This window comes from Petaurus breviceps, unplaced genomic scaffold, assembly GCF_028583685.1.
Source record: "Petaurus breviceps papuanus isolate PSGF00001 unplaced genomic scaffold, PetGlider_PUasm1.0 90750, whole genome shotgun sequence".
Taxonomy (NCBI): domain Eukaryota; kingdom Metazoa; phylum Chordata; class Mammalia; order Diprotodontia; family Petauridae; genus Petaurus; species Petaurus breviceps.
The window spans coordinates 11,738,464-11,757,437 of record NW_027187335.1 but is presented as its reverse complement, the minus strand read 5'-3'; the positions used below and the strand labels follow the sequence as shown (position 1 = coordinate 11,757,437).

Genomic DNA, 18,974 nt, shown 5'->3' with positions numbered 1-18,974 from the left:
CCGGTACTCTTACTCGCTGAGCCACCTGGCCGCCCCTAAGCAATTGGGGTTAAGTAACTTGCTCAAGGTTACACGGCCAGGTGTTTCTGGGTGGGTGCTAAGTGTCTGAGCCCGGGATTCGATCTCCAGGTCGTTCTGACACTGGAGCCGGTGCTCTTACTGGCTGTGCTACCTGGCCGCCCCACATAGTAGGAATTTAATAAATGTTTATTGACTGATGAGAGCACCCAAGTATAAGTAGCTTATGAGGTGTAATGGAAGGCTGAACTTTGAGTCAGAAAACAACTACTTGGATTCATATCTAGCTTGTGACCCTGTGCAATTAACTTCTTTCTAAGCCTGTTTCTTCACTCTTAAAACAGGATAATCATATTATCTCTATCTCATAGGAGTAGGAGGATCAACTAATAAAGCATTTTTCAAACTTGAAACTGCTATAAAATAAAACTATTCTTCACACCTTTCCTCCTGCTGACTATGAACAGTAAAAGCTAACATCTTGGTGTCAACAGTTAATTGAAACTCAGGTCTTCCCTTACTCCAAATCCAGCACGATAAGGAAGAGACAATATGGGTTGTAGAATACATCAGTGCAACTTCTCTGTCCACTGCTCAAGGAACTGTGAAGACCCTTCACACATCAGAGCTCATTAGGTATCCCGATTCTCTTCTGACAAAGGATATAGCACAAAAAACATTAAGAGGTTTCTCATGGAGAAAAGGAATGTGCTGCTAGGTCCTTGAGATACAAAATTTAGAAAAGACCCTTGACCTCATAGAGGTTACAGTGAAGTGGGGTATAAGACCCAAATATCGATAACTGTAATAAACATTACATAAGAGGTTGTATTTGAGTTACAAAACAAAGTTCTGATGAGGGAAGCCCAAAGAGAATGACATGGGGCAGGATTTCACTAGGCACGGTCCTAAACTGTTGTTAGAGAAACATTCCCTGTTTTTGGCTCTGGTTTCTAGACCTGGCTCTGTCACCTGTGTAAGTAACCCTGACCAAGCAACTTTCCATCTTTGGGCCTCAGTTTCCTTATCTGGAAAAGGAGGGGGTGGGACGAGATAATCTAAGTTCCCTTTGTAACCTAAGTCTTTGAATCTATTGATGAGTCAGTAGCTGTCCTCAGAGGGATTCCAGATTAAGATAAAAGAAACAGGACAAGACGGGTGCAGTTGGTCAGCACAGACGAGGTGGTTGGCATCTGGGCAAGGATCCTCAAGGCCCTGAACTCGCCAGCCCCAGCCCCAGATTTCCTGCACCTGCTGGGTTATACAGACAGTCTAGGACCCGGCCCGCAGAGTTGACGTCATTGGCACGCGACTGCACACTGGTGCCTCGCGTCCGCCGGAGATGCGATGGCGGCCGATAATGCCCAGGGCCACTGTGGCCTTTCTCACTCCCTACGTAATGTTCCTGGGTCCAAAGGAGGAAGGTACAAGCTCTTGTTAGCCTCCTAGGGCGCCCCTGACTCCAATTCTCTGCCCAGAGTAACTGCTAAGAACCGCGGCGAGAGAGACCACGATTCCTTGGCCTCCTGCCCGTGCTTGCGCCGCGCGTTAGGGCGCACGAGCGTAAGAGCGCGCGCCGGGCACGTGCCGCCCGCGAGCCCGCCGGCGATTGGCTGTGACGCGATTTCCGGTGCAAGCGGCGGAAGCCGGGCGGGCAAGCGAGTGAGCGAGCTGGGAGGCAGGCAGGCAGGCAAGGAGGCAGGCAGGCGCCCGGGAGGCAGGCAGCGAGGAAGCGAGAAACCACACAGGCCGGCGGAGGCCCGAAGGAAGCAGAAGCCTGCCCCCGTGTTTAGGTCCTCCGGTCCCCCGCCCCGGAGCCCCCAGCGGAGCGGACGCGGCCCGCCCTGGCCATGGCCTCACTGCTGAAGGTGGATCAGGAAGTGAAGCTCAAGGTAGCAGCCCCCGCCTCCTCCCCGCGACCCCACCGGGCCGGTTCTTGACCCCGCGGCGGCCGCCTTTGTCTCCCAGGGGAATCTCTGATCCCGTTGCCCTTTACCCTTGCCCCGGGTCCGCCCCATCCTGCCACCAGCCCCGGCTGGCCACCGGCTCATCCTGGAGGCGGGCGGAGCATTGCTTCACCCAAGGATGCTATTATTTTGGGAACGCTGCTGCTTTTCCCCGAGCTGGGCTCGGGGGAAGTGGTGACAGACACGTGTTGGGCCGGGTCCCCTGGGAAAGCCTCTGCGAAAACCAACCCTCCCCTAATTGATCGTGCTGCGCCAAGATTCCAAGATCCCACAGGTGCTTGGGCTTGCAGCCTTATCGTCACTGAGGGTTGGGGGATGCATTTGTGAGATCACAGCCCCTAAGTCCCCACTCCCTTACCACCCCCCCTTATCTGGGGGAGCAAGCTGACATAGGGAGGGAGGAAAAACCGAAGAGTATTGGCCCCTTATTCCGTGGGTACCACCCCCAAGATGGAGAAATGGATCCTCAAAAAAATAAAATATTTAGAATCTGGTGGTCTCTCATCTTCTCATTACAACTGCAAGGTGAGCAGAGGCACCAGGAAGGGTTTTGGGGGGTGTATTGTGGAGGTTTTCTGGGTTTTTTTTTTTGTTTGTTTCTGAGGATACATCTCTTTCCCCTGCTCCCAGGCTTTGGAGGAAGTCTTGATGTTTGTTCTTGCCCTTTGCAGGTTGATTCATTCAGAGAGCGGATCACAAGTGAGGTGAGTGATGTTGGGTGGGAAGAGAAGACTAATTTAGTTGGGGCTACCCAAAGGAGGTTACTTGGGGAGTGTGTACATTGGATGTCAATTTCGCTCCAGCAAGCAGTAAGTCAACTTCACTGTGTCCCTTTCAGGCAGAAGACTTGGTGGCAAATTTTTTCCCAAAGAAGTTATTAGAACTTGATAGTTTTTTGAAGGTAAGAGATACTTCCTTTCCCTCCCTTCCCTTCTGTAGCTACCTTTATTCCCAGTTTCCTCAGGATGCTGGACTCCATAGCAAATTGGAATTAATTGTCTGCTTTGTGTTTGATTCTAATATGCACTTTCCTTCCTTACACCTTAAAAAAAGTTTTTACTTGTTCCTTTTGTTTTAACTTTGGAATAATTTCTAGATGTTATTGTACCTCCATCCCCCTGATCCCTTCCTCACAACAAAGAAAAATAGTTAAGCATTACTAGCTGACAGTAACCATTCCACACCTATAGCTGCCCCACATCTTTTCACTTAAATCTATTTCTATTTAACTTGGAAACATAGTGGTGTTTTTTTTTCTTTTTAGGAGCCTATCTTAAACATCCATGATTTAACCCAGATCCACTCAGATATGAATCTCCCTGTCCCTGATCCCATCCTTCTTACCAATAGCCACGATGGATTGGATGGTGTAAGTTTCTCTTTACTACTCTCTGTTGCTGATCAATAGGTGCTCCTAGACCAAAGTTCTTTTTGCTTTAGGGAGCAACTACTCTCTGTTGCTGATCAATAGGTGCTCCTAGACCAAAGTTCTTTTTGCTTTAGGGAGCAATGTAAGGACCTAATTTAGGGATTATGAACCAGTTTCTTTGAATTTAGCATAATCCCTCTTCTTCCTCCATTTGTAACATGAGAAGACTTAACTGCCCTGTTCCTAAAGTTGCTGTGAGATCCATTGGTACTGAAATCACCATACACATTCTCTAGAGGTTATAGGATATCTTGTCTTGGTCGAGACTTTTTCACCAGTTTGTATCATAATCTGTCAATGATCAGGAAGTTCTTGCTGTCTAAGCTCACCCTTCCTTCTGGCTTATACCTGAAGCAAAAATACCAAAACAAATTAAACCCATATGGATCACTTCTTTACTTAATGTTCATTAGCATTTATTTATATTTAGGTTATACCAAATTGTCTCTATCACTTGCTTAATGAGTCTAGCTATTTCAATTAATTTATTCCTTGAGAGCAGATTTCTCATTGACTATAACTTTATCCAGTATCATAGCACAGTGCTATGCACATAAGCACATAAATGTTTATTGAATTGAATGGGATCAACAATAGGGGACTTTCAGTTTAGGTTTTAGGACTCTATGGGAAGAAATGGGTAAAGTAACTTAAAAATTGATGACTATGAAGAGGATAACACTTAACCTCTACATGTCCTTAGCCCAATTTGAAGAAGAGGAAGTTGGATGAATGTGAGGAGGCCTTCCAGGGTGAGCATCATCCCTTTCTCTAAGCCCCATCTTGGTTGACCTGATGTCCAGAGAGCTACGGTCTGATTGCATTTTCTAGAATTGAATGCACCTGAAATTAGAATTATGAACCAGAAACTAAACTGCTTTTCAACAGAGGAAGGGAAGGCCTGACCCTGGCATGAGTGTCATGGGTTGGGGGAGGCCCCTGGGAGGATGGTGGGGGTAAATTGGCATACCAGGCCCTGGGGCAGGGAGAGAAAAAAATGTGAGTTCCTCTTCCAGACAAAATTAGTTGTTTCTTTTCCCACCAGGCACCAAGGTGTTCGTAATGCCTAATGGGATGTTAAAAAGCAACCAGCAGCTGGTGGACATTATTGAAAAAGTGAAACCTGAAATCCGGCTGTTGATCGAGAAATGCAATACGGTAAAGCCAGAGTGGAATAGGGTGTGCAAATGATGATGAACTGGGGAAAAGCCTTATAACAGCTTATGTGAAGAGGAGAGTGGTGGTTTTGTATTTTTTGAGATGGAAGGGCAGTTTCTTGCCCTCAGACCCACCCACCCCAATTTCCTCGTTGTTTAGTGATTGTCTTCCTTTCTTCATACAGCAGTACTTTTCACATAAGTAATGTTCTACAAGAGAAAGACCACTGATTCTCATGTTGCTCTATATTCTTTCCAGGTCAAAATGTGGGTTCAGCTCCTTATTCCCAGGATAGAGGATGGGAATAACTTTGGTGTATCCATCCAGGTAATGCCTTCTGAACTAGACGATCAGCTCTCAGTGAGTGATGGGAGGGTTGCTCCCATCTTGTGACACAGACTGCTGCTCCAACTATGGGGCTCTTTTTTTTTTTTTTTAAAGCAATTGAGGTTAAGTAACTTGCTCAAGGTTACACGGCCAGTTATTTCTGGGTATGGTGCTGAGTATCTGAGCCCAGATTTGATCCAGGTCATCCCGACACTGGAGCCGGTGCTTTTACTCGCTGAGCCACCTGGCCGCCCCTAAGCAATTGGGGTTAAGTAACTTGCTCAAGGTTACACGGCCAGGTGTTTCTGGGTGGGTGCCAAGTGTCTGAGCCGGGGATTCGATCTCCAGGTCTTCTCAACACTGGAGCTGTTGCTCTTACTCGCTGTGCCACCTGGCCGCCCCCATGTTATCTTTATCTTACATGATTTTTGCACTTCTGCAAAATAGGTATTTGCACGATTGTTTGAAAATCCTTGAGCAAACATCTATATACATATGGTCATTTATGGGGATGGAGGAGATATCTAGAGGAAGAGGTTAAGGCATTTTCCCAACTAGTCTGCCTATTTTGGGCCTTGCCTAGCTGTTATCCAATGGGGTGGTATCAGTATGAATAAATTTGCTCTCACACATCTACCCTTTAATCCATCACAGGAGGAGACAGTTGCAGAGCTAAGGACTGTGGAGAGTGAAGCTGCATCTTATCTGGACCAGATTTCTAGGTAGAAATGTTGGGAGCTGTCCCAGGGATTGGGGAATAGGGTCTATCTTTGACGGCTTCTATTACTTGCTCTTTCCTTTTTTTTCTCCTTCCAGATACTACATTACAAGAGCCAAATTGGTTTCTAAAATAGCCAAATATCCTCATGTGGTAAGTGAGAAAATTGTGGTGGTGGGGGGAGGGGAAGGATGACATTGGGAGCAAAGTCTTGAATAAACAGACCATCATTTTCACCCTGAAAAACAGCCACTCCTCTTTACCTTCTCCCTTTTCCTCCTTTGTTCCATTCTTTAGGAAGACTATCGACGCACAGTGACAGAAATTGATGAGAAGGAATATATCAGCCTTCGACTCATCATATCAGAACTGAGGAACCAATACGTGAGTGATCCCTTTACCATATGACCCTCCAGTTACCCTGACTTCTCTCAGTATTCCTCTCTAGTGGGGGGAGGGGGTGTGTGTTAGATTCTGCTTCTTACCTGAGGGTTCAAGGCAATGAAGTTGGTGGTTAATATCCAGTGATCCCATCTCCTGACCTGAAAACTCTATTTGAAGTCCTTGTACTATGCTGCATGAGAACCAGGTGGGTGATTGTCCTTCCCCCCCCCCCAAACTCTCTCTCAGGTCACTTTACATGACATGATCCTGAAAAACATTGAGAAGATCAAGCGGCCCCGGAGCAGCAATGCAGAGACGCTGTACTGAGGCCAGGGCCAGAGCCAGGGGACTCTGTGAGTCTGGCTCAAGACCGACATTGCCTTGGTTTGTTACATGACTATCGAGATGGGGAAACTGGCTGGAAATAGTAATCACACCTCTCTTCTGTTTTTAGTTAGAGTCTAATGAAGCTCTCATGTAGTTCTGTGACGTGTTTACCTCTTATTTCAGGCCTCAGGAACTCTCCTACCCTAGTCCCCATTCCTAACCTGCCCTATCAAGACTCATTTCTGGAGTGTTTGCATATGTGTGTCCATGCACACGTGCACTTTCTCTTGAACTCTTTTTCCCACCCCAGTCCACCTCTGGTCACTTGATCTGTTTGTCTCCTTTTCAGTTAATTAGTTCGACATTGGGGCAGTTGGAAGTGAAAGAGCTTAGTGTTTCTGAGGGAATGGGGTGGGCTACCCTTGCCAATCTGTGGCATCGAGGATCCCTGATGGGATGGGGAGTGGGGGGAAGAAGGGAGGGAGAGGTTGTATTTCCTAAATTGCATCTTCCTACCATTGGGACCTTGGGAAATATTATACCTTCTACTGTCTCTTTCAGAGGTTTTTTTGATGTCTTTATTGTGAGATTTTCAGTTTTTCATATGTATCTTTGCCACTGCATGTATTTCTTACCCTACTACCAGACTTTCCATCCTCTTCAGGAGTTCATCCTAGCTCCAAGAGTCAGGTGTCCAGACTAAGTGGAGGAGGAGGATTCAGCTAAGAGGCACAGTCTGTTACACCTGAGTGGATGGGAGGGAGGGAGAGTCCCTACCATCCTGTAATTTAAGAGTCTTGTTGGGAATTGTTACAAACACTGCTGCCCCAACTATTTGGCTCGTAAATCAGTTACAAATGGGAGGGTGGTGTTTTCTGAAGCTTAGATCCCAATGCTACTTTTAGGCTTTTTCCTTTTTGAATATTTTTCTTATTTATATTTTTTCCCAAGGAGGTATGTTTGCGTGTGGTGTGGTGTGGTGTGGTGTGGTGGTGTGTGTGTGTGTGTGTGTGTGTGTGTGTGTGTGTGTGTGTGTGTGTGTGTGTGTGTGTGTGTGTGTATAAATCTTCGGGGTGGGTCAGAAACATGGAAGAGTTGCTGTCTTTTGAGAACTCTCTGGATATATTCAATTACAGGTTCTTCAACCTCCCCCATTCTCCCTCAGCTCTGTTACCCTTCAGAGAGGGTCTGCTTTTTTCAGCCAATCAACCCTTCCCATGTGTATTTCCATCTTCCCTTCTGTTTTTCTCTCTCCTTGCTTTCCTGCTGGTTTCCACCTGGGATGTATCACTCTCTGTCCCATTATGTTATATAGTGAAGGAATCAGGACATTGTCTTCCCATGAATAATATTCAGTAACAAACCAACTGTGTTTTAGTTGGGCCTCCCCTAGATCCCGTCCCTGTTCCCAGCCTACCTTTTCCCTCTCCACCACGTGTTTCTTGGTGTTGTTTGCTTTTTTGTTTGTTGGATTGTTCTGATGTCCCCAACCCAGCTTCCCCAATCCTTATCCTACCCCAGCTTCCCTGAATCGTAATGTAAAATTCTTTTACCATGTCAAGAAATTATTAAAAATACAGGTACTTTGACCTTTTTTTAAAGTCACAGACCCCAGTGCGATCCTTAGAAAACTGAGGCCAATCTCCATACACACACCTCCCCTTATAAGCTGACCACAAATGAGGTGAGCAACCTCTACTCCCCCTTCAGAGATATAAAGATTGATTTAACACTGTCTTCCAGTATTAGGGGGGGAAGGTGGAAGGTGGACCCTTTCTCTGATGGCCCCACAGTCTGTCTTGGCTCATGCTAAAAATGATGCCTCCAAAACGTGAGTGAGGGTCTCCTGCTCTCTCCCCCCACCCCTTCTCTTCTGGCATCTGTGCTCCCTCCCCCAGTGATTCTCAGGAGCTGCCAGTAGGGGCTGCTGTGCTCTCATGGACTTGGTGTAGAGCTTCCTCATCACAGAACTTGAGAGACCTGCAGCATTTGAGCTGGAAGGTCATCTGAACCCACACTCCTGTTTTATAGAGGAGGTAATTGACACCCTAAGAAACAGAACGACTTGTCCAAGGTCATATTAGCTGGTTAGTGCTGAGCCAAGACTCAAACATCAGCATCCTAACTAGCATGATTGGTGCTGAACCCACTGCACCATGCCCTTTGCCTGTCCCTTTTTCCCTTGTACAAGGGAGGGGTCAGGGAGAAAGCATGTTGTGCCTGTGATTCCATTGGTGTGGGAGCTCCAAGCCAGGAACTTCATTTACCATTGTAGATCGGTACCTTCTTTAATTCCAGTATTAGAGAGTTAACTAGAGTACCAAGAAATTGACTGGCTCAGGGATGCATTGCCAGGATGGATGTGTCAGAGACAGGGTTTGATCTCTGATTTTCAGAAGGGTATATTTTCAATTCTTAAAGACTTTGTATGTTGATACTTAGTCTGTGCTCACTTCTAGGAGTGGTGAGTTTTTTGTTTGTTTTTTTTTGGTATGTTTGGCTGGGACTCTACTTGATTTACATCTTACAAATATATCTTTCATTTCCCAGTCATACTGATACCAGTCTAACCTTGCTGCCACTCAAAAAGAAAACAAAACAAAAACAACTAGCTTTTAGTTAGGATTTGTTGTCTTCCATCTCAGAATCAGTTTTTTAAAAAAGACTCTAATGTGGGAAATGGAGATTAGACAACAGGGAGGGCTTCCTAGGGATGTGAGACACAGGTGGTGAAAGAGTACCTGCTTTCTGCAGTGGATGGTCATGTTACCTAGTCCTGGAGCTCAGGCTTACAATAGGACCTAGCTTGATTACCCTAAGGAAAACAGGTAATTGGGAGTAGGAAAAGTGGGGTGGTACAGATACTGGCTACCTCTAGGCTCCCCTTGGACTGTATTAAAGTGGAATCCTCACCCAAGGCTCTGCTAAGAGATGAGAGGGGCATATACATATCATCAAGATTAAGAAAGGATTTTAGAAATGAACTATTCCAACTCCCATTTTATAGATGAGGGAACTGAGACCTTCCCATCTGTCAACCTTCCAAAGGTAGTGTGACTTGCCTTTAGTCTCAGAGGATATTAATGAATAAGAGCTGGGATTTCAGTGCAGGGCCATTCTTTTAGGTTCTCTGATTCCCAGTCCAATGCTTACCTCTGCACAAGGATGCCTCATAAGGAGACTTTTAAAGCAGGAATCTTTTTCCAGTACCTGTTTGGTTGTATTTCAAGATTCTGAAATTTTCTTTACCCTTGCTCTATGCTCTCTTTCAACTAAAGGAAACTCCTAAATTAAAAGTTTTTAACTGATGACATTAGCAGTGATGAAAAGTACCAACATTTTTTTATTGTTGTTGGAACCTGACTACTGGTGTGCTGGGGCTAGGGCTGGGGAGGATGAGGAGGTGGGTGGCAACTGGGGAAGCCACACCACAGAAGAGGAAAATGGAGAGGGCAGGACCAAAGAAGCCAATTATAGGGAAAATTACATATCTAGACCAGAGGGTGGAGAGCTTCTGTCTTAACCCAGGGAGTAGCTTTCTTCCCCAGAGTTGATGCTTGGTGCTGGGAGAAGCAACTGGGAGATTCTCCCTGGGATTCCTAATACTACACTGTTTGGTAGTTACTATGAATGCAAGGGTGGTCCTGGTCGTCCTGGCTCTCTCCATTGTCACTATTTTTGCTCTGGTTTGTGTTCTGTTGACTGGTAGGAGTGCCTCCAGCCAACCTCCTCACTGTCCCTCAAGGACCCCTGTCAGTCAGTTTTGGCTGCATTCCAACAAGAGTCGGCTGTTCTCAGATCTGACCCAAGAGGAGTTGGCTTCAGTGATACGCTTTCTAACCCAGCAGCTGGGGACAGGGTTGGTAGATGCAAGCTATGCCAGGCCATCTGACAACTGTGTCTACTCAGTGGAGTTACAGCTGCCTCCCAAAGCTGCAGCATTGGCCCACCTGGATGGGGGAGAACCACCACCTCCCCGTGAAGCTCTAGTTGTGGTCTTCTTTGGCCATCAGGCCCATCCCAATGTGAGTGAGTTTGTGGTGGGGCCACTGCCGAACCTTTCCTACCTTCGGGATGTGACTATAGAACGCTATGGGGGTCCCCTCCCTTACTATCGGCGCCCTATGCTGAAGACTGAGTTTGCCCAGATGTGGAGGCACTTGAAGGAAGTAGAACTGCCCAAGGCACCTGTCTTCCTGACTTCTGTCTTCAATTATGATGGCTCTTCTTTGGCACCTGTACCCTCACCTTCTCGTGGCTTTGGATCAGGGGAGCGTACCACCTGGCTTGCCCTCTACCAGAATGTCTCGGGTACTGGTTTTTTTCTGCATCCTGTGGGACTGGAACTGCTGCTAGATCATGGGGACTTGGACCCAGCTCAGTGGTCCATCCAGAAGGTCTACTTTCAAGGCTACTACTATGAGGACCTGGGCCAATTGGAGCAAAAGTTCAAGGCTGGTCAAATAGATGTGGTTAGGGTTGCTCCACCCTTACCAGATGGGGCATCATCTTTGAGGCCTAAGGTACCTCCAGGTCCTCCTCCTCCTCTGCAGTTCTCACCCCAGGGTCCCCGATATAGTGTCCAGGGGAGTCAAGTAGCCTCTCCATTTTGGACGTTTACTTTTGGCCTTGGGGTATTCAGTGGCATGAGGATTTTTGATGTATGGTTCCAAGGGGAGCGGGTGGCTTATGAGATTAGTGTCCAGGAATGTCTCTCCATCTATGGTGCTCATTCACCTAAGACAATGATGACCCACTACTTGGATAGCACTTATGGAATTGGTCGGCACAGTCGGGGTCTTGTGCGGGGAGTGGATTGTCCTTATTTAGCCACTATGGTGGATGCCTATGTGCTGGTGAGCCAGGGGACAGCCCAGTTGCTCCCTGGGGCACTGTGTGTATTTGAGGAGGCAAAGGGGATGCCCCTTCGAAGACACCATAATCAGGCACAGGGTCATTACTTTGGTGCTGTGGCTGGTTCAGCTCTTGTTATCCGGTCAGTGTCATCGGTGGGCAACTACGACTACATCTGGGACTTTGTATTACATCCTCATGGAGCTCTTGAGGGCCGGGTCCATGCCACAGGCTATATCAATACAGCCTTTCTAGGTGGGGGAGAGGATGCCCTTCGCTTTGGGAACCGTATAGGGGGACAGGTTCTGGGGACAGTGCACACTCATGCCTTTCACTTCAAACTGGACCTGGATGTAGCAGGTAATTTGGGTTTGGGGTTAAGGAATCGGTAGGGAGGAGGATCCAAACCAATCTTTGGAAGGACTCGGGGGGGGGGGGTATAATTGGAGTACCACACAATGTAATGCATTTGGTGAGAGTGTAACCTAAGTGATTATGTGTCCATTTTATGAAGTATCAGGTACATTGGGTTATCAGACAACTGACAAGGCAAAGACCTTGCCTCACATTCTCAAGCTAGTAGGAATTATTAAATTGTTTTAGGTTTTGTTTCTGCCTAAGCTCTGATTCCTTGCCACTTGCAGCATGTTCTGGGGTCCAGTGATGTAACATGGGAGGTGTGGCAGCTGCATAAACCTACAGGGGTCAAGGTGGCTTGGGTGAGTTGGGTGGTTACCAGTGGGCTGACATTGTTTCAGAGCCTTTCATGGATATCATTTCACTTAAGCCACACAAAAACTCTGAGGTAGGAACAACAGATACTATTTCCCCATACATAAATGAGGAAACAAGGAGAGTGAGTCTTTTTTCCCACATTGCTATGATTTGAACCCAAGTTTTCCCAAACACTAAGAGCATGCATTCATTATGTAGCATCTAAATATTTTGCGCAGTGCTTGATAGTATTATCTCAAGTGATAACCATCTGAGCCTAACTATAAAGGCTCCCAGTATATTGCAGGGTTGAATGGAGGGGGAAGAGTTTGGGAGCATACTTAGAGGAAGCTCCTTTGCAGTACAACATGTCTGTTGGTCCAGAGACGCCACTTAAAAGAGATCCTGTCAACATTCATTTAAGAGGAAAGGCATCCAGTTTTTACTGCCGTGGGTAACATTTCAAATCAACCTTATAAGTTAATATGGGAGGTGTATTTTGTGCATGTAATGTTTTTCTTACCGTCATTCAGTGGATGGAGGATGGAGACTGGCAGTAAAATTTGCCAGTCATTACAGGATTTGGAGCTGGAGGGGACTTTGGGGATTATCCCAAACCCCTCTTTTCTGTTTTCCTATTTTTCATTCTAATTTTTTTATTTTAATAACCATAAACAAAAGCAAATTAAACATCAAATGAGATGTTTTTGCTTTTTATACTCTCAAATTTGTCTTAAGTTCTTTTCTATGTTTTGTTTTCTTCCCTTCTCCTTGCCTCCTTTCCTTACATTGTAGTCAATGTATATATGGTTCTGATTCCATTTTCTTGATTTACACCTTTTTCCATAGGTCGTTTTGTATACTGTATGTGTATGTGTGTAACATGTCCAACTATAATAATTATTAACAATGTTCAGAGGCAGCTAGGTGGCCCAGTGAATAGAGCACCAGCCCTGGAGCCCGGAGGACCTGAGTTCAAATGCAGCCTCAGACACTTTAACACAAAACTAGCCACGTGACCTTGGGCAAGTCACTTAATGCCAACTGCCCTACCTTTCCCTCTGAAAAGCAACAAAACAAAAAATGAAAAAAAAATGTTCAGTTGTTTTGAACTTCATGATGTAGTAGACCATTACTAGAATGGTTTGCCTTTTTTTTTTTTCCAGTGGATTAAAGCAGAGGTTAAGTGAGGTAGCTAGTAAGTGTCTGAAGCAGGATTTGAGCTCAGGTCTCCAGGTATGTAAGTGTGCTGCATGTGCGCGCGTGCACGCACACGCACACACACACACTGTACCCTAGAGAGAGGGACTGGACTTGTGATTTCATTGATCTAGAGAACTCCAGATGAAACTCTGCTGATGCAGGTTGGCATTTTCTCTGTAATTTATAGTTTTAGAGAGTTGCCCAGAGAACTAAGGTTCAGTGACTTGCCACAACAAGTGTGTGTCAAAGGCAGAACTTGAACCCAGGTATTTTTGGCTCCAAGGCCACATGTTCAGCCATTCTTTGAGTTTGGGGCATATGAATGGTTTCCTTTTTTTCTATTGTAAATAAAGCAATTATGAATTTTTAAATATAAATATCCCTTTATAATATTTTAGGGTAAGTTCCTATAAGAATTGCTACAGCAAAAATTATCCATTTTTTTAGTCTCATCATAGGTATATATTGCCATCCAAAAGGCTTGCAGCAGTCTGCAGCTTCACTAACAATTTAAAGTTTCTTTTTCCTTGTATCTGTATCAATTTTTACTTTATTTTTACTATTTTTCTCATCCTAGTTGGGTATCAAGTGTTATCTTAAGGTTTTCTTGATTTGCACTTTTCTGGTCACCAATATTTTTAGTTATTAACAGTTTGTAATTCTTCCTCCTTAATTGTCTGTTCATGTCTCTTGATCATTGTTCCATTGTTCATATACATACATATGTGTATGTGTACATAAAATTACATATGTGACAATCACACATATGTAAGATCTTTATAGATTTTTATATGTCAGACATCTGATATTTGTTCTAAGTGCTTTTTCCCCAATGTCTTAATTTTAGAGGTGCTTTTTGCATTATAAAATCCTATATTTTTGTATAATCAAACCTATTAATTTTGTCTCCAATAATGTTCATTTGTTTGACAAAAATATTCCTCCCATCTCTAGTCAAGATAAGTATATTACTCCTTTCCCTTATTTTAAAAGATATTTTAGGTAAGAAGCCCCTCATTTTACAAACGAGGAATCAGCCCCAGAGCAGAGAATTCACTTGCCAAAGTCACACAGGTAGTAAGCAGCTTCAGGATTTGTGCCCAAGTTTTTTGACTCAAAATTCAATACTCATTGGGGTAGCTGGGTGGAATCCTCCAGGAAGGTTTCCCGAATGAGGTGGTATTTGAATTGAACTTTAAGAGATGACAAGGAATCCAGTAGGAAAAGGCAAGAAGTGAGAGCATTCCACAGAATACACAGCAGACATTGTGTTTAAAGGCAGAGTTGTGAGAGGACAAGCTCTGTGTGTGTGTGAGTGTGAGAGAGAGAGAGAGAGAGAGAGAAGACTGGGGAGGTACAACTGGGTACAGAGTAGAGAGCCTTGAATATCAAGCAGAAGAATCTGAACTTGAGAAGGCCACTAAGGATTTTTGAGCACAGCAGTGACATAACTAGAGTTGCTAATAGGATGGATGCAGGTGGATTTGAGGGCTATAGGGTAGGGGAGGTAAAGGGAGAAGAATGTCCAGAGAAGTGGGCCTCAGGGCCAGTACTATAGTGGTGGTCATGGGATAGAGAGAGGGGAGCAAAATGAGAAAAGTATAGCCATGCAATCAATAAGTGTAGGTAGCTTGGGAAGCTATGAGGCAAGAAGGAGAGGTCAAAGATAGTGCCAAGGTTATGAATGTGGGAAACTGGATGGGTGTCACAAACAGTGGTCAGGAGGGAGGAGGAGAGGGTTGGGGGAGAAAGATGTTCAGCCTAGTTTTGAGGGAAAAAGAGGAAAGCTAATAGGACAGTTGCTTGACAAGTGGTAAGCAAAGGGGAGGGCAAACTAAGCAAGTCTATAACCAGAGGGGAAGGAGCTAAAGACGAAGGAGAGAGAATATGATGAACCAAGTCCCATGACTGGAAGAAATAAGATCAGGACGAAGGTGGAGGGATTATCCTTGGCAAGAAGGGAGTTGTAAAGAACTTACTCTGAGACTAGAAGGAAGGAAGGAGAAGAGTGATAATGTGACAGATTTGGGGGGTGTGGAAGAGGGATGAAAGGACTCAATCTTTTTATTTTTTTGGAGGGGGGAAGGTAGGGCAATTGGGGTTAAGTGACTTGCCCAAGGTCACATGGCTAGTTTTTGTGTTAAGTGTCTGAGGCCCGATTTGAACTCAGGTCCTCCTGACTCCAGGGCTGGTGCTCTATTCACTGCACCACCTAGCCGCCCCAACTCTTAATAGAGAAAGAGGCAGGGTTATTTTCTAAGAAAGAGGGGATGGGATGGGGATGGGGATGGGGATGGGGTGGAGTAGTGGGTTTTATAGAGGAAAAGGTATGAAGCAGCCTTGTGGGGGAATTTGACAGGGAGTCAATCAGAGACAAGTCAGTCATATTTTTCATCATTTACTCTGTGTGTGTATGTAGTTTGTCTGAATTGATCTCAAATGATGTGTAATCCAACCCCTACCCTGCCTTACCCCTGCAGGGCTAGAAAATTGGGTAGTGGCAGAGGATGTGGTGTTTGAACCCATAGCTGTGCCTTGGAGTCCCGAGCACCAGCTACAGCGTCCACAGCTGACAAGGCAGATACTGGACAGAGAGAATAAGGCGGCCTTCCTCCTGGGAGATGGCCTCCCCAGATACCTCTACCTTGCCAGCAACCACACCAATACCTGGGGTCATCGCCGTGGATATCGTATCCAGATCTATGGTCCTGCTGGAGTACATCTACCCCAGGAGACCACCATGGAGAAGGCATTCAGCTGGGGAAGGTAAGGAAGGAGGGAGGGATCTGGGTAGGAAGAATCAGGAAGAAAGGTAGCCCTCTAACCTCTGGTACTGGTGATCTCAACTTATTAGCTCCCCATCCCTTCCTCCAGACCAAAGGGAAGTGAGGTGGGCAACAACATCTCCTAGCATCTGGAGAGAAGACTGACTGTATAAGGATTCCACCCCTCCAACACCCACCCCTCCTCCCTAACTAAGGCCCTCAGGCTCACCTGGAGCCCCCCACCTCATGGTTAGGTACCAGTTGGCAGTGACTCGCCGGAAAGAGGAGGAACCGCAGAGCAGCAGCATCTACAACCAGAATGATCCCTGGACACCAACTGTGGTCTTTGCCAACTTCATTGACAATGAACTGCTCTCAGGGGAGGTCAGTTGCCATAGAGATGGGGTGGGAGAAGAGTTTCCTTATTTTTCAAGTTGTTCAGTCTTTTTGACTCTAGGTTGCCAGTCCTTAGACCCTGACTTTGGATGTCTGAGCCATTTGGAAGGATGGGGACTTCTCTGATGGTCAACACCAGGGGCAGGAAATGTCAAAAAATAATTGTCTGCTGTGTGCAAAGCAGTGTGCTCTAGGTGCTGGGAGAGGTAAAGTTTAGATGAGAAACAGTTCCTTCCTGCATGGATCTTGCATTGTAGGAAGGGCACAAGACTCAAAGGACCATAGTATCTAGAGCTAGAATGGGCCTTACAGGTCACCTAATCCAACCCCTTCATTTTACAAATGAGGACACTTGAGTCAAGAGAGATTATGACTTGCCCAAGGTCACAAAGTGGCAGAGCTAGGATTCAAACTCACATCTGAATCAAAATTCAGCTCTAATTCTACTCATTCAGATAACTACAAACCAAAATAATACTTAAGTACAACAACAAGTGAAATTGTCAGGGAAATGTTTGGTACTGGCTAGGGGAATCAGGGAAGGCTTTATGTCAGGTGGAATTTGAATTGGGTTTTAAAGGCTATATTTGACAAGGTGAAGATTGGAAGCAAACACATTCCAGACACAAGGAACACCATGGACACAGGTATGCAGGCGGGAGAGTTCAGACGCATTCAGGAGAGAAGTCCAATTTCACTGGAGTATAGGGAGTAGAGGAGAGGAGTATATGCTAAGACTGGAAAGGTGGTGTGGCCATAGATTGTGGAGGGCCATGAACGTGAGGCAGAGGAGTTTGAATTTTACTTAGATAATAAGCAGCCTAAAAGACATTTGAATAGTGAAATGATGACTGAATTAATGCATAAAGTTTCGTGTTGGCAGCAATGAGAGAGAGATTTGAGAGTAGGAGAAAAACCTTGGGAAGCTATTTTAATATTCCAGATGGGTAATAATGAAAGTTGGTACTAAAATGGTGAAAATTGGACCAGAGTGGAGATGACAGATGTGTGAAAGGTTTCAAACAAAGAAACAATAGAATTTGGTAAACTGTTTGGATATGGGTGGTAAGGGAACTTTAATACGGGAAACTGGATGAGTCAATGACAGAAATAACTGAGGAGCAGTGGTAAGAGTAAAATTCTGTTTTGGACATGCTGAGCTTGAGAGCTTTGTCCAGCTGGAGACAACTTGTAGATATTTGTAGACACAGATATGGAGCTTAGGTCAGAGCTGGAGATACTGATGAATACCCTGGATAGTGGGAGGGAAGGGAATAAGTATTATTAAGTTTTATTGTTAAGTTTCTGCTACATGCCAGGCACTATGCTAAGTGCTTTACAAATATTAACTCAGTTGATAGAGGGCTGGTGTTTGAAGGTAAGAGTGTAGAGAGAGAGGGGGAGAAGGCCAAGGATTGATGGAAAAATATCTACCTTGATACTGAGGTACCAGCAAAAAGAAGGAGCAGTTAGAGTGGGGGGAAGAGAACCAGAAAGAAGGTGATGTCTCTGAAGTCGAGGAATGAGAAAATAAACAGGGGGATGGTGTTGTCAATAGTGTTCAAAATTATGCAGAGTTTAAGGAAGAAGACTGAGAAAAAGGCCCTTGGATTAGGCAATTGAGAGTGGCCTCTGAGAGAGAGCTAGTAAGGAAGTGGGGGCCCCTCCATCCTCATCAGATGATAGCTCAGACCTGGAGCACAAATCATCCTAAGGCTGGCTTCCCATGGGAGCAGCTATGGATCCTATGGGAGACAATGGGAAGTGTGGTTATGGGGCTGGTTGATAAGCTGGATTGTTGAGCTAGGTTATGGAGAGTAAGATACTGGGAGGGCTCTTCCTCCCTGCCAGCTGGGGGTGGGGTGGGCAAAGTGAATCCTCACCACCAAGGCCCTCCTTCTCCTCTTTTTCCCAGGACCTGGTTGCCTGGGTTACAGCGAGCTTTCTGCATATCCCCCACGCAGAGGATGTCCCCAACACAGTGACTTCTGGAAATGGCGTTGGTTTCTTCCTCAGGCCCTACAACTTCTTTGATGAGGACCCCTCTGCCTTCTCCCCTGATGCTATTTACTTTCGGGACGATCAGGATGCTGGGGTCTGCAGTACCAACCCCATTGCCTGCCTCCCAGACTTGGCTGCGTGTGTGCCTGACCTGCCTCCGTTTTCCTACTATGGTTTCTAATCCTGCTTAGAACCTGGACAAGTGGACTTCGTCTTTTGTAGCTCCTCTGGCCCCAGTCATTCTCCTCACCCTCTTCTTGTGTCCCAACAGGCCCACTTACCTTGCATATTCTTAAAATCAGCTGGGGGTCATTCCATACATCCCTTCTGAACATCTCCACCCTGTTCCCCAGTCCTGTTACATTCTTTATGCCTTCTCATTTCCCCTTCACTTTGATTCTTTAAAAACTTAACCTTTCTCTGCACTGTCTCCCGAATTTTCGTGTGGGGGGAGGGGGGTTGGGGGGAGGGGGGGGGGGGGGAGGGGGGACAGAAGGAGGAGGGCTCTGAAAGGTGGGGAAAGACTCAGAATTGTGATTTAGGAAAGAGAGAAGCTGGTAGGATAGGGGTGCATGAGGAATAAGTTTCCCTTGGAGGCTGAACAATATTTTGCTGTTTAAGGAAAGAACACATCTGGATGTGGGAGGGAGGGAGAATAGTGTGGAAGAGGCAGAAGGAGGTTGGAGATGGGGGTGGGAGGAGCACAAAGGGCA

General features: G+C 45.7%; 2 protein-coding genes across 2 annotated transcripts; both read left to right on the top strand.

Annotated features, from left to right (window-relative positions):
* The first annotated feature begins 1,625 nt into the window (after positions 1-1,625).
* Positions 1,626-7,929, top strand: PSME3 (proteasome activator subunit 3). The gene is made up of 11 exons (XM_069067608.1): positions 1,626-1,910; positions 2,657-2,689; positions 2,824-2,886; positions 3,250-3,354; positions 4,118-4,166; positions 4,460-4,572; positions 4,831-4,899; positions 5,554-5,621; positions 5,716-5,770; positions 5,915-6,001; positions 6,248-7,929. The coding sequence occupies exons 1-11, from the start codon at positions 1,869-1,871 to the stop codon at positions 6,326-6,328; spliced, it is 765 nt and encodes a 254-aa protein (XP_068923709.1). The 5' UTR covers positions 1,626-1,868; the 3' UTR covers positions 6,329-7,929.
* A 1,847-nt stretch (positions 7,930-9,776) lies between these two features.
* AOC2 (amine oxidase copper containing 2) lies at positions 9,777-18,689 on the top strand. The gene is made up of 4 exons (XM_069067609.1): positions 9,777-11,542; positions 15,580-15,865; positions 16,119-16,248; positions 18,176-18,689. The coding sequence occupies exons 1-4, from the start codon at positions 9,955-9,957 to the stop codon at positions 18,440-18,442; spliced, it is 2,271 nt and encodes a 756-aa protein (XP_068923710.1). The 5' UTR covers positions 9,777-9,954; the 3' UTR covers positions 18,443-18,689.
* Positions 18,690-18,974: the final 285 nt, after the last annotated feature.